Genomic DNA, 15,167 nt, shown 5'->3' on the forward strand with positions numbered 1-15,167 from the left:
AGGAAATACAACATGATAAAAAGCATAAAATTCACTGGAATTTGGGGCAGGTCACCCCTCCATTCATATAATTTTGAAATATCTTTCATGCTTGGTAACATTAAGCAGATCAATTCAACCAGAGAGCAAAGAGGGATGAAGAACACCTCACAGATAAATTTCTTGTTCAGGTTCATTTCATATCATGATAAGAATTGGGTAGCAAAAAAAAAGTTCTCTCAATCTGTCACTTTGCTGTTGTCCCTGTTCTCTGTAGCTCTTTATGGGCTCCCTCACATTAAGGCAGTGAGTTATCTTCCCTTCCAGGTCCTTTTTCATTCCTCCCTGACTGACTCTTACCTGACTGACTTTTTTTCAGTTGCTACTCCTGCCCAACAAAATCCAGCCAAGTACCTCAGCCAATTTGCTCGTGGTTCAGACACATTTTCCCAACACAGTCAATATCTCTGTGCATCCATTGCTGGGCAGGTATGAAGTTTAGGAGTACAGCTTGCTCCTGATCCTGCCTCCCTTCAGTCCATGTACTGACTTGCAGTCAGCCTGTGAGCTGCTGGCCTGGGTGCTGTGAAAGCTGCCTGGGAGAGTGGAGGGGAGACAAATTGTCTAAAAGAACCATTAAAGACAGTTCCCTCAATATGGGATGGTGGTGCATTGACAGGGTGGTGGCAAGGAAGCATATGTTAGGTGTTACTGTTCTGTTCTGTGGTTGGTGTGATTGTCATCAAGTTCTGTTTTATCTTAACTTTCCTGAGAAGCCAGTAGGCAATAATATCCAACTTCTTTGCTGTCACTGCATTCACACCTACACCAACTTCACTGCCACCCTAAACCACCACATTCTCAATTAAAATATGTTTCTGTAAGAGCTCAGTGATTTAAAAAAAAAAAAATCTTCCCTAAAAATGAGATATCATAGCTAATTTCTAACATCAAGTGAAATTTTCATTTTGGTGGGTACATAAGCATAAAAAGAAAGCAAAATTCATGTTGGGTCTTGTGTGAATGCTTCCTTATTCAAAGCTGTTTTGGTCTCTCTGATTAGCAGAGAGAGTGCAGGCAATTAAAACAAATTTTATAAATATACTTGCAATTGAAACATGTATTGTCATCAAAATCTCATTGATGCATTATGTGTGTAAATTGGGGCAAACTCCTTGCTGGCTTGTACTGGGAGTTTTGAGATTTGCAGATGGTGTGAATCACCAGAGACTGCAAGCAGTATTTTTATAGAACTTCAGTTTTATTAGGTGGAAAACATACACAAGTACACTTCTCTCACCAGGAAAAAGCATGGCTAGGGCAGAGGCAGGACAAACTTCCTGCAGTGATTTGCAATGTGGATTCACAGGGAAAATTCCCCAAGACAGAAGGTAATGCAATTTCCATTGTCCATTCAATCCCTGGTCTGTTTCTGCAATAATTATAAAAAATATTGCTAAACATTGTGCACTTTTTCTTTTCCTCACAGGGCTTTGCAAGTCAACAGATAACTGGGTGTTTTGGTTTTGTTGTTTTTTTTTCTTCAAGTTCCTCACTAAATGTCAGATGGTCCTTATTCTCTGTCTATGAAGCTGTGTACAACATTAATGTTTACTAATAGAAATAAATCTCTCAGTTTTGTGAGAACCAGTCCCTAGTTTTCATGTTTCCATTTGGAAGCATGTTTCCAAATTCTGTTCAGCATTGTGATCAGGGGCTGGTCATTTTTCTTTGGAACAGTGTGTTTATTGTGTGGCCTTTGCAGAGACTGGGTTGCTGATGTCCATGCATGTACATGATTTGTAGTCTTGATTAGCACCCTCCATCAAATTCAGTTGGATAGCTGAAAGATAATGAATGCTTTATAAAATACATTCATTTACAGGGGTGAAACGATGTCATTTTTTATGAAGTGCTCTGCCTGGGATCTATTTCATTGTCTCAAGGTGAGATGAGATGAGATGCTCAAGATGCTGTGAGTGTGGCAGGTTCTGAGGTGAAACAGCCCCTGAGAGTGTCCAGGTGCTGTCCCAGAGCACTCAGCAGATCTGCTCAGCAGATGTGTGGGAATCAGGATTATTGGATTTGTGGGGTGCCCCGATGAAGGAAGGAATGATGAATCTGACTCCATGTTCTCAGACGGCTAATTTATTGTTTTATGCCACTGTATTGTATTAAAGAATACTAAGCTAAACCATACTAAAGAATACAGAAAGGATGCTTACAGAAGGCTAAAAAGATAATAATGAAAACATGAGACTTCTTCCAGAGTCTTGACACAGCTTGACAGGGATTGGCCAATGAGTCAAAGCAATTCACAGAAAACCAATGAAACAATCACCTGCTGGTAAACCATCTCAAAACACATTCCAAAGGAGCAAAACACAGGAGAAGCAAATCAGATAATTATTATTTTCCTTTTTCTCTGAGGCTTCTCAGCTTCCCATGAGAAAAATCCTGGGCAAAGGCGTTTTTCAGAAAATATGACAGTGACACAGGATGAACTGCATCCAGCTCAAAAGGGAGCAGGCATGAGGTTGTTCCTCTGGCTGTGGTCAGAGCACTGCAGCTCCCCTGAGAGCACTGTGAAATACTTCATGGAGACAAGTATTTGGTTATTTGGGGTGTGGATGGAAAAATGGCAGCTCCAGCCACTCAATGCCCCACGCCATTAAACTGCCACAGAATGAGAGTTATAATTGAAAGAGGAAGATGTTTCCTAATTAATGATGCAAACCCTGCTGCAGCACAGCCCAGCTGTTTTTTCAGTAATATAATATAATATAATTTGTTGCACTGTTACTCAGTGTGTTGTAAGCAACTGCTAATCTTAAGAAACTACAGTTTTACACAGTTGTGGCTTTAGATTTAGGACAAACCACATTGTAAGATCTAAAAATAACGAAAAAATCCCCAACACACCCCACTCCCAACAACAAAACAGAAGAAAACCATGCTCCCAAAATGCTTTGGGAGTTTCTTTATATTCCTCTTATTCTGAGCCTGCCCGTGCTTTATCGTTTTTCACTGTAACTGAGAAATAGGAAACAGGAATGTGCTTTTTCATAAATTAAAATAGGTATTTTCATGTCATCACTAGACTTCTATTTCTGGAGATTTAACAACATACAAAAATACTATGGAACCTTTTTTGAAATAAATTGAGGGGGATTTTTTTTTGTCAGCATCCTTCCAGAGAGACACTCAAACTTTCATTAAAGAAACTTTCCACCAGTCATGTGTGCTTGAAACCAGACCTCAGTCTCTTTCAGGTGTAGCAGGAATGTCTCTTAACATTGTCATAGCTTGCAGGCATCTCAAAAGGTTTGTCTGTGAGACTGTTGCATTTACACTTACTGGTTCTGTGAAAACCATGTGTTTAAGTACCTGTCAGATGTGTTTCAGTGCACTTACGTATAATGCAAGCATAACATAAATTGTGTGCCAGCAAATGAAGAGTGGGGGTTTGGCTACAGAGCTGGGAATGTTGGTGAAGTTAAAAAAAAAAAAAAAAAAAGAAGGAGGAAAAAAATGAAAAATATAAGTAAACATAAATGTGCAGTATATTTGAGGCTAACCTCTTTTCCATCCTTCCCCCCTTCTGCCAGTGCTAATGCTGATATCCAGCTCCCCAGTTCTGTGTGTGTCTGAATCAGCTGCTCACGTGTAACTCCCTTAGCTGTTGGTCCAGCTGGAGGATATGAAGACCTGTCCAAGAAATAATAAATGCACAGGTGTCATGAGCCTTATTCTTCACAAATGTACTGCAAGCCCCTCCCAGCTTCTCTTAGTTGCTCTTTTACCATTGCAGATCTAATTCCTGACTTGGAAAGATGCTGCATCCGTAGGGAGAAATGCTTCACTTGTAATCACATTTTATAGTTCCCTTTGTGGTTTATTCTGCCACTTTGACTTGTCATAGTTGAATAAATTGAATTCTGTGGAGTGCTCTTGTAAAATGCCACACTTTTGATTTTTAAATGTGTTTCAGTGGCATGAATGCAGCATTAGGGCAGGATGTGGAGTGGTGCTGAAATTCATGGATTGTAGCTCTGGGTTTTATTCTCGAGCCTCTCACCATATTGTTGTGATTCAAGAACAGGCCGTTTTCAGGTTTTCTTCTCCTGCCTTCCATCTCTGTTAAATGAATGTGTTTTGGCTGTGTAGCAGGTCTGTGCTGACACCCAGTTGGTTTCTTTCTGAACAGCCAGGCTGCAGGCACGCTGTTACACATCAAGGAATGGCTGTTGCACTCATCTGCTAATTACCAGACCTGCTGCCTTGTACTTCCATCATCTTTTATTAAGAACAGACACTTCAGGCTGTAAAGTGTCTAAAAAGGAATCACTGTTTTAACATCTGTCTATGTGGTGCCTGTCAGGGAGCTTTCCTTCCTTGGGTGAAGCAAGACAAAAGTAGCAGAAAAGGTATTACTAGAATGCAAGCACCAAGTTAAGAATGTGCTTTGAGATCTTTGAATCAAGTGTGCTGAGGATTATTACAGATGTTTTCTTTCCAAGAGAAGTCTTCCAAAAAAATGCTAGCTCTTCAATAGATCTAACACAAGATCTTCCAAGAAAATGCTATCAAGCACTATTATTTTTATAGACAGATTGTCTGCTGTACTTTAAAAGCACCAGTGATTACCAGGATGTCTCAATCCATCTGTTAATGGAGGAAACCAAAAGGACCTGAGCAAAAGACATCTCTCCATCAATGAGGTCTGAAGTAAAGTTCTAAAAGCTGTCAGAATTTAGGAAGGGCATGTTTGCCCTAGAGTGCTTTGCTTTTGGGGAGTGTGCTTGTTAATGAATAGCAGCTTAATGGTGAAGCTGATACTAATTCAGAATTAATACCTGAGGTATATTTAACAACTAATAAAACCAGGCTGTTTATGTACTAAACCTGGAACATCGTATCAGATGCATCTCTGTGTTTTAGGCAGCTGATGACTTTTTCCGTCAAATTTGGAGATGTATTCGTTTGTGAAGTAGTTTTATGTCATGTGGAAATCTGAAAAGAGAAATCTTGCTGATATGAGGGAAGAAATATGGAAAGTAGCAGCACTGAAAAGGCTATAGATATGATTTTGCAGAATGACAGATTAATGAGTTCTAGTGTCATACGTAGGAGTATCCCTTGTTTTGTTTTAACTACTTACTTCTAAAGGGAGTGTGTCAGGGAAGCTATTTTCCCGTATTTTCCCTGGAAAGTGAGGAAGTGCATCTGATTAGTCCTTTAAGGAAAATAAGTGTTTGAAGGAGCATTCATTACAGGACTTGAAAAATTTGTTTTTCAGATAATTGCCTTTGATGAGCTTCGGACAGACTTCAAGAGCCCCATCGACCAGTGCAACCCAGCCCATGCAGTGAGTACAGCCAGGGCCTGGGGCTGCTCCAGAAACAGGGAGCACCGAGCTGATGGTGAAGGATCCATGTGGAAATGAACAGGAAGGCTCTTGTGAAGTCAGCTGTGGTTTGAAGAATTGATTTATTGGGCCAGTCTGAGGAAGCCAGATGGCGATTTTTATGTTAATGGCTTTCCTCTTTGCTGAAGGAGGCAGGAGAGTAATTTGGAAATTCAGAAGCTGAAGGATGTAATGTGATGCTAATGCTTTCTTTTCACCTTTTCATTCTGTGCCACAAGTTTTCGTTTTAGAAACACCTTGCTTTCTAAGTGTTCGAGCATGGGGTGACCACTTTCTCCCATACTGTTTGTATCAGTGAGCCAAAAACTTGAAAGAATTTGTTAAGAGCTGCATGCCTGGACCTCTCTGTCCCATGGCAGGCCTCTGGATTCTCCTGTGCTTTAGGAGTAAATATCATTTTTTGCTATAGGAGAGCATTAAATACCTTGGACTATAAACTCAGTTTTAACTAATGAACCAGAAATGCAGCCTAGATTTAAGCATATCCAAATTCCTCTGTCAATTAAAGCTGTAATCTAGGGTGATTTAGCTGACTACAGCTACACGTGCCAGTTTGTACCACCAGAACTGAGAGCAGAGCTTGGCTCCCCATCACCTCACTGGGAATGACAATGATTCTGACAAATGCTGAATTTGATCTCTACAGAGTATCAAGTTGTTGAATTGCCTACAACTGATAGCCAGATGCAGTAGCTAGTACTTTGCCATTTAGCCTTGTTTCATAACTCAGCTGAGGACATGTACTGCTTAGACCACTGATGATTTCAAGCATTAACTTTATAATCCTTGAATATTTTTTTTTTACTGTTCACTAACACATAAGCAAAGAATGAGAAGAAAAGAAAGAAATTATATGAAGAAATCCTATAGAGGATATTAGTGGATGTAATCTGGTTTTGAATCTACTGGAAGTAATCTGATTTTCAATCCACTTTATCTGTTTTTACTTCCTATCTGAGAACTGCACACTGAATTTATATGTACCAAATTCCAGTAAATTGTTCACTTCCTAAAAGTTGAGATACTCTATGGAGATAATCTCATTTTATTTTAAAATGGTAATGGAATTGGTCTCCACAATAAAAAAAATTAACAAGTCCCATTTTCAGTCATATGAGTGGAGGAATCAAAAAGTGAATCATGAAATAAAGCACAGCAGAGTGTTCTGTGGCTGGTTCACATACTAGACTTCCATGAAACCTTCTGGAATAATTCAAGCAATAATCTCAGATTGCTTTTTTTCTGCTCAATACACATGTAGCTGCCTTTTATATTGTCACAAAAGGAAGATTTTTAGCAGGGATTTCTCATCTCTTTGGTCAAGTGTATTTTCTTTTTTGCCTCTGCACCATTGCTTGTGCCCATATTCCATTTATTTGGTGGGGTAGTTTTCTCTTATTGCACTCTAGGAGTGTCTGAAGTTTACCCATGTGTCCTCCACAACATTTTCATGGCAGAGGGTAGAGCATTTTTGACAAGAGGAGACTGAATTAAAGACAAATCAGAGACAAAAACAATGTCAGTACTGAGAATTTAATTCAAATTTCCTGGCTTGCTCTCTATTACCTTTGGAGATAGAGTTCCCACTTCTCCAAGGCCAGCTGCAGTTGGCATCTGTCTTTCCCTCTCCACTCTGGAAGGCAAGGGAGCTTTCTGCAGCTCCTCAGGCACATCCACACACATCCCATCTCATGTTTGCAACCGTGAGTCTAAAATTTCTGACTCTCTTTTAGCTCAGAGACTCCAAAAAGAGGCACAGTATTTTTCTGGGGCCTATCAAGTTGCCACTGCCTCATTGTGTTTCCAAAATGATACTTTTTTTAAAAAATGGCTTAAACTTGGGGACAGAAAAGCAAAAAAAGACATTTATTTGGAGACTAGAATTAAATTTGCCACAACCTTGAGTTTTAAAATATTTGGAAAGCAAAAAGTTTAGGGAGAGTTGGCTTCTCACATTGTTATAATACATTACCTGTTTAAAAACATTGATTGTTTGGAATGTTTTTGCCATATCTAAATAAAAATATCAGGTAGTCTTCTGAGGACACCAAACCCACTCTGCCTTCTGCAGTGCAACTGACACTAAGTGGAATCTTTCACAGTAACTCCAGTCAAGGGGCTCTGCAGTGAAATTTGATTTTGCTGGTGAGCTTCTCATTATGAGCCATTGAAAACAGAGCCTGGCTTTGATTTGTCTTCTTTCTCTGAGTTGAGTTTTTAGAACATCTTTTGAGTCACAATGCTTAATTACAGTGATTCTCAGTATTTATGAATGCATCTGTTGTTTAAAGTGGCGTTTCTAGGCCATTTCAGATATTTTTCACTAATGTGTATTGTATTTGTGGGGTGCCCTGATGAAGGCAGGAATGATGAATCTGACTGCATGTTCTCAGAAGGCTAATTTATTATTTTATGATATTATATTATAGTAAAGAATACTAAGCTATACTATACTAAAGAATACAGAAAAGATACTTACAGAAGGCTAAAAAGATAACAATGAAAACTCGTGACTCTTTCCAGAGTCTCAGCACAGCTTGGCACTGGTTGGCCTTTGAGTCAAAACAATTCACAGGAATCCCATGAAACAATCTCCAAACACATTCCACATGTGAGCAAAACACAGGAGAAGCAAATGAGATAAGAATTTGTTTTCCTTTTTCTCTGAGGCTTCTCAGCTTCCTGGGAGAAAAATCCTGGACAAAGGGATTTTTTCAGAAAATATGACTGTGACAAATGTGCTAAATTCTGGTATCACATGTTCAGGCACCATCTTAGTGACAGAGGAAGAGCTGCCAGGCAGACTTCATTGTTTTTCCCACTCTGGTTTATCTTGAAGCCAGAGGTTGGGCACCTGAAAATGCAAGACCGGGTCTCTGTGGTATCAACTGGCACAATTAAATAGAGCCCCAAATGATGACTTAAAAGAGTTGCAGCCTCTGGCTGAAGGCTAACACAGACTTGAATCCCCAGCTAATATTTTTACACCCAGTAACAAAGGAGAAATAACTTACTGGGACATAGAAATGGGAAATCATTTGGTTTGCAAGCAGTGGGTAAGAAGTGAATGCTGTCAGTCCAGATTAATAACATGTGCTGCTTCACTGCAGCCATTAATTAAAACATTGACCCCTCGTAATTGTGATATATTGTCTTCATTTGTGACACCAGCTAATCTCCTGCCTTTCCCCCACTTTCTCTTGACAGAGGGAGAGGCTGAGGAATATTGAGCGGATTTGCTTCCTCCTGCGAAAGGTGAGTGTGAGCCAGCCAAGGATTTGGGAAGTTTATGAGAATTAAAGCTATCCAGTGGCAATGTACATTTATTTTCTCTTGGATCCTCACACTCTGTTGATGGAAAGCTGGATTCAGCTGAGAAGTGAACATCAAGGTGGCCTTGTAAGGACAGAGCAAGACAAATTGTAAAAGGTTGACAGAATAGAGGGTGTCTGGATAAAAACTGAACTTAGGAACATCAGCCCATTTATTTTGGAACGAGCTTTTCCAAGGTGACAAGTCCTTTTACTGTTGCAGCTGGAGGTTCTTTTATAGTCCCATTAAACTGCTGTTACTGTTGTAGTACAGGCTTTAAAAATACCCTTTCTTTTTGAACAGTGGCTCAGAATTTGACATGCTGAACATTTTTATTAGTTACATATCTAATGTTCAAGGTTTCTGGTTGATGGAATAGAAAAGTTGGTAACAGTATGTATTTCAGCTTGACACAGGTGAGATGCTGAGTGCCTCAGCTTCTGAGACATTTGAAGGAGCTGATAGATTGTGGGCTACTTATTTGTGGCTTCAAGTAGGATTTTCATAAACAATCTTTGTTTTTCCTGACTGTGTCCCATTTAAGTAAAAATAATCACAGTTTCAAAGTATTTTATTCTGTGTTCAAGTTTCTATACATTGTGTTCTGCAGAGTGGTAACAAAGCCACCTAAATCCTGCATTTTTCCTTAAAAAGGTCATCACTGCAGTGGGGACTACTGAACACACCCTAATCAAGGCAAGACCTAAATTCAGATAGGGTTTTATGGAGCATCATCCTCAGAGCTTTTGGGAAAGCCAGTGCTGGGGATTATCACTTTGGGCTGATCCAAAGACATAACTGTGACTCCATGCAGAACCTATGGGCTGCCATCCTCTGCTCAGAGCCTGAGTCCTGTCTGTTTGGCACCCCTGTGAGCATGTGGCTGCTGGGAGCCACATTTGAGTACTTCCTGAGCCTGGTTATGCCACTTGGGATACAAAAATAAGGGAAAATACGTATTACCAATAGCTTTCCATTTTATCAAATAGGCAGCCAGCCAGTCTCAAGCTGTGTCCCAGTTTCTTAGACATAAAGCAACTGTTGAGTTGCTTTATGGTAATGGTTTAATATATGTGAGCCCCATGGGAATGCCTTGCCTGCATCAATGTTTAATTTTTATTGCACATTGGCCTTGTTGTGAACGGCAAAATGGAACGTTTTGGCTAATTGCAGGCTCTGTATTCATAAGGGATTGGCTTGCTTCTGTTTCACTTAAATGGTTTGTTAATTCAGCCTCTTCTTCAAAGTTCTTTGGGGAGACATTTGTTTTAATTGAGAGATTATATGCAAGAAGAGGAGGGTGCAATAACTACAGAGATTTGTAGCCTTCAAATCTGACAACTGCTAAAAATAGCTGTGTTTCATGTAGCATAGAGGAAAATTGAGGAAAAACAGTAAAGAATTGAGTGCCAGCTATATTGATACAGGAAAATAGCTGTTAGGATTCTTCCAGCAGGTACTAAATATATCCTTCAATATTGTGTGGCTTTAGGGTCTGTTTCTATTTTTATGAAACAGCAGCATACCTGTTTTGAAGTCAGGAAGTTCTTTTATAGGGCATTGAAAACAGTGGTATCTTGCTATTTATGACATTAGAACTTAATGCTTAAGAGCTGATGTAAATTTGTTGTTTTAAAGAAGTTAGAGGTGAGCTATAAAAGTAAGTTCAATTTCATTATACACTGGTTTTAGAAGGGCTTCTTGGGAATTTTTAAATATGTCATAGAAATCTGATTCCAGTGAGCAAAGACTTTTTTAAGGATGTGTTTTTGGGTTTATATCCAAAATACTTTGAGGAGTTTATTGAGAAACTGTGACCAGGTGTGTGATATTTCACCAGATATTAAATATACTTATGTAACTTATTTACATTTTCCAAAATAAAGTGGAGGATGCAACTGTTCTGCAGCCAGGCATTTTCTGATGTTTGGTTTGGGGAAAATGTTTCTGTATCATTAAAACAAGCCGGGTTTGTGTGAAGCTGGTGTGTATGGTGCTGGCATGTAGATGTGCAGGAACACATGGCTCCTTGTTTCTACAGTGCTGTAGGATTAAATAAACCTAAATTTTCTGGTTACTGAAGAATGATTGATTCGGCATAAAGAAGCTATGAACATTTTATAGCCACAGTCAGATCTCTCCTGCCCTGAAGTAAATGAAGAGAAGGCTTCTTTTCTGAACCCAGCACCATGTGAGGTCCTGTCAGGTCACAGCTGCCTCATTTTATTCAGTGCTGTGGGGTTTTGTGGGATAGATCTGTGTTCCTGTGCTGTGGAATATCCCATCATGCAGACATTGGTTCCTTACAAGTGTTGGGTGATTCACACAGGACACACCAGGGTGAGCAAATGCTGTGGAGGCTTTTTTCCCTCCAAAGTGCCTCTGTTTCCTTAAGGATGTGATTCCATGGCTCCCTGCAGGGCTGTCCAGAGGACACAAGCTAGTGGTGGGTGGGAGCAGAGCAGTACAGAGAAGCTCAGGCTTCTTGGGCTTCTCAGCCCTGCTGAGGGGTGCCTATGATGTGCCAAGATGTGCCTGTGAGGTCTACCATGGTTTTTACAGTCAAATATTTTGGTGGGGCTGTTAAAATATGTTCAGTTACTGATGACAGCAATATTATTTCATTGTAATTGCAGTTGTATTTCAAGAAATCTAGCTAAGCCATGAATATCTTATTTTTTAATTCCTAATTGATACTTACATTAACACTAAGGACAATTAGGAATTTCCTAGATTAAAATACAGTCAAATTCATTAATCAAGCACTGCAATATTATTACTTTACCTTGGAGGAAATTTAAATTAAATTTTGATTAGGTTATGCATCATAATTTTGGAATTAATTCAATAAATCCTCACTAAGGAGGAGAGTTGATTGAACTTCTTGCTCAGTGAACACATTTCAGGTTTCAGTTTGCTCATGCCAGACACTGCTCAACAATTTAAGTAACTCTTCTCCAATTATCAGCAAATATTTGTTTTTAAAGCCCATTAAGCTAAAGTAAGAATAATTTCTGAACATCAGAACTGGAACTTAATGGGGAGGGAGTTGAGGTTGACAAAGACAGACTTCTACTCATTTTTCTGATGTAGTGCAGCATTTTAGTTTACTTATGCCTAAAATTCCTAAAACTGCAAGTGTAAGAAAATACTGTACCAGAGCTCAATCCTTTTTCTTGATTTTATATGGGGTTTTTTGGCTTTTACAAATCCTGAAAGGATGATGGGAATTCAGAGAGTAAATTCAGCAAGATTCTAACTGCAGGCAAGGTGACATTAATCTCAAAGATGTTCCAGATGAACTTGAACTGTCTTGAAGAATACCAACACACAGACAAAAACCCCTGCAGGGACTGTTTGAATAACCAAACTCAGCTAGTTCAGCACTCCAGTACCAGCAGTAGTATAGTAGATAGTGAATCAGGAGCTGGGGTTTAAAACAAAACAAACCTAAAAACCAATTCAACTAACATTTTTGAAGCAAGTTTTAATGTTTTAGTTAGGTGGTTGGGCAGTGCCAGTGCTTGGTCTGGTCTTGTACCTCTGTCACTGTGGTTTCTACCAGTGGAGGTAGATCTGCTGTGGTAGTGCTGGAAATTTATTCTGTATTCAGTAGTTTTGGTGTTTACAAGGTTCAATTCTGGTTTTTACCACTTTGCAAAAGTAAAATAAATGTCTATTTTAAATTTATATTTCATTTTATATGTCCTAATACCTGTTATAGTAACGTTTTATTATATTTACAGGTTTTGGTAGATAACCAAAACCCATAGTGCCTCAAAGAGTGATTGTAGAATTGCCATTCCATTCACACTGAGATAGTGTAAATAAAATGTAAAACCTAGTGTATTACAGAATTCCAGACAGACTGTCTGCACAGTTTTGTTTCAGTACATTTCAACATTTATATATTCTGTAAAAGAAGTTAAAATTACTCACATATGTGCAAGTTACAGTAATCTTGAGACATGAGCAAACAGGAGCTTGAAGGGTTTTGGGTTAACACCATAGGTTCAGCTGTGGACAGAGCATTCTGGGGATGAAGATCAGGCTTGGTCCTGCGTCTGTGTCATGCCTCTTTGTCAGCAGTGAAAGCAGACTCCCAAAATTTGGAAAAACCCCACAATATGTTCAGTGAAACATTAATGAGCTCCTCGAATCAGCTAACAGGGAAAGTTAGCTTTTAGGCTTTTTCTTAATAGCAGAAGAGGATTATTTGAGTGTGGAGGTTCTTTTCCTTTATAGGTCTCTAAATATTATGTGAAATCAACCTTGTTAAAAAGTTCTATCTTTACTTTTTTACCCTTATCCAGCTGACTTTTTTTTTCTCCCATATTTTGGCTGGAGGAGACTGACAGACTGACCAATATGAACTGGAGTAATTGCCATATGAAATAATTTTTTTTTACTTGGACCTTGATAGGCTCCAGACCTGCACCTTCCAGTGGCTCCTGGCATTCCCTGCTTGCAGCAGCTAGAGTGGTCACTCTCCTTTGAGGAGTGTCAGGTGTCCCAGTAGCTCATTTCAACTGACTGATCACATCCTTTTCTTCTTGATAAATTTGCTGGTTATTGCCAGGATCACTCTCTCTGTTGTTCTGCCTCATGGTCACTGGCAAGCCTGAGATAATGTGATGGATTTTAAGAGTGTGGATTTTAAGGGTCTGTCTATTGATTGCTTCATCATGCATTTAGGGATTTATGGATGTGTAACATTCTTTTACCCATTCTGCAGGCTGATGGTCATTAGCAGAGCCCTTCTGTGAGCCTATAGCATGGCTCATTAAAATGCTTAATGTGAGCTTATATAAGCAAATTTAGCAAATGTGATGCATAATCACAAGGAATTTTGAAAGTGGTGTGTAACCATCCATATTGTAAGAAGGAATCACACTTTCTCTCTGGGGCTGAGAAATCTCCTAAGTGGAAGCTCCAGCAGCAAGACAATTAGTTTGTTGTGAAACTGGGAATAGCAGCAATGTTTCTACCTTGGTCATGCTGTACATTGTTTACAACCTCAATAAAAATGTTTTAATTCCTCATTAAGTTGGACTTAACAGAAAAAGAAAATGTTGCAGCATAGCCACACGTAGAGGGATAAGTCTGCAGGGATAATATATCCCAGGTGTTCTCTTACCTGGTGGTGGACTAGTCTTTGAAGCTTAGGGGCTTGTGTTATCTAAGAGGAAAACAGAGTTTTCAGTCTAATCATTAGGCATTTTTGGGCTGTGGAAATGGCAGTGATATTCTGCCTTGCAGGAAAAAGAGGCTGATGTTTCCAGAGTTCTGATAAACTGCTGCTCAAACAAAGATCACAAAAGGGAACAAAAAATGGCAGTGTGTGACATTTTTCCTGTTAGCAGCGATTGTTACAATGATGGAGCACATGAACTTTGTCCACTCTCATTAGAGACCAAAGAGTTCATCATTGTTGCTGGCTTCTCTGTACATGTCATGTTTCTTGATGTATCTAATGCTCTCCCTTTTCACACCTCATCAATGTGATGAAACTGCTGAGTTTTGAGTAATCTTCTGGGCAGCAGGAAAACTGTCAGGAGACCCTTCCCACAGGGTGACTGGGAACATAAACCCCAATCAAGAAACAAGGTGGATATCTTCAGAAGAGAGAATATAAAATTCTGTGGGTAGAAAAAATACTGCAGATATCCAGGTTGTTATTCAGTGCCTCCCTGTGACTCAGGGAAAAACAGAAGGTTATACCCAGGCACTGTATAAAACTATATATGTAAATACTATGTATTTTAAAGACTCTTTTTATCATCTCAAATGCCTTTGTTTGTTTTTTTTTCCTCCCCAGTCTTTGCAATGCAATTTCAGTGGTTCAGAACAGAGCTGAATGCTTTTGATTGGATCACATTAGATAGTTTTGTCAGGATCTGAACTTGCTATTAACTGGCCTGATAAGCAATGTGAATCTGAAACAGATGTTCATTAATCCTTTTTTTACAGATTTAAACATATAATCTGTTATTAGGACTACCGTGATATTATAAATTAACATTATCAGATGAAAACTTCACGTTTTTAAACTGTATGAAGTCAAAAGGGTAGTTTTAGGCTGTTATACATTTGCCTTTCTGGAAGAAAATATAATACAACTCTGCTTTTGTTGTCTTTAGGTGAATGTTCTGTTGTCTTAAGGTGGATGTTCTGTTGTTACATTTTGCCTCTTTTTGAATTTTGCATTCTGTTCTCTTAGTTGGTTTTAAAGGTTGTGATAAGAGATGAGTGTTCAGCAAGACTTAGCTCTCCTTTTCATAATGTTTGTTGGTGTTTGTGTTACAGCAGTGCTTTTGGTCTCAGGTAAAGAGTAAAGCCTGGTTGTGCCAGATGCTACAAAAACCATGTGGTAATAAATATGAAGAACATTTGTTAACACTCACCAGACATGTACACAACAGGAAAGGAAAGGTTGCACAGTTGCTCT

At 39.1% G+C, this 15,167-nt stretch overlaps 1 protein-coding gene across 1 annotated transcript in view; it reads left to right on the plus strand.

The window, feature by feature from the left end:
* Positions 1-15,167, plus strand: part of CNIH3 (cornichon family AMPA receptor auxiliary protein 3) — a 36,588-nt gene that overhangs the window by 6,859 nt on the left and 14,562 nt on the right. The window contains exons 2-3 of the mRNA XM_059843447.1: positions 5,279-5,347; positions 8,615-8,662. Of these exons, the coding sequence (XP_059699430.1) occupies positions 5,279-5,347; positions 8,615-8,662 (117 nt within the window). The remainder of the gene's footprint in view (positions 1-5,278; positions 5,348-8,614; positions 8,663-15,167) is intronic.

This window comes from Haemorhous mexicanus, chromosome 3 (assembly GCF_027477595.1).
Source record: "Haemorhous mexicanus isolate bHaeMex1 chromosome 3, bHaeMex1.pri, whole genome shotgun sequence".
Taxonomy (NCBI): domain Eukaryota; kingdom Metazoa; phylum Chordata; class Aves; order Passeriformes; family Fringillidae; genus Haemorhous; species Haemorhous mexicanus.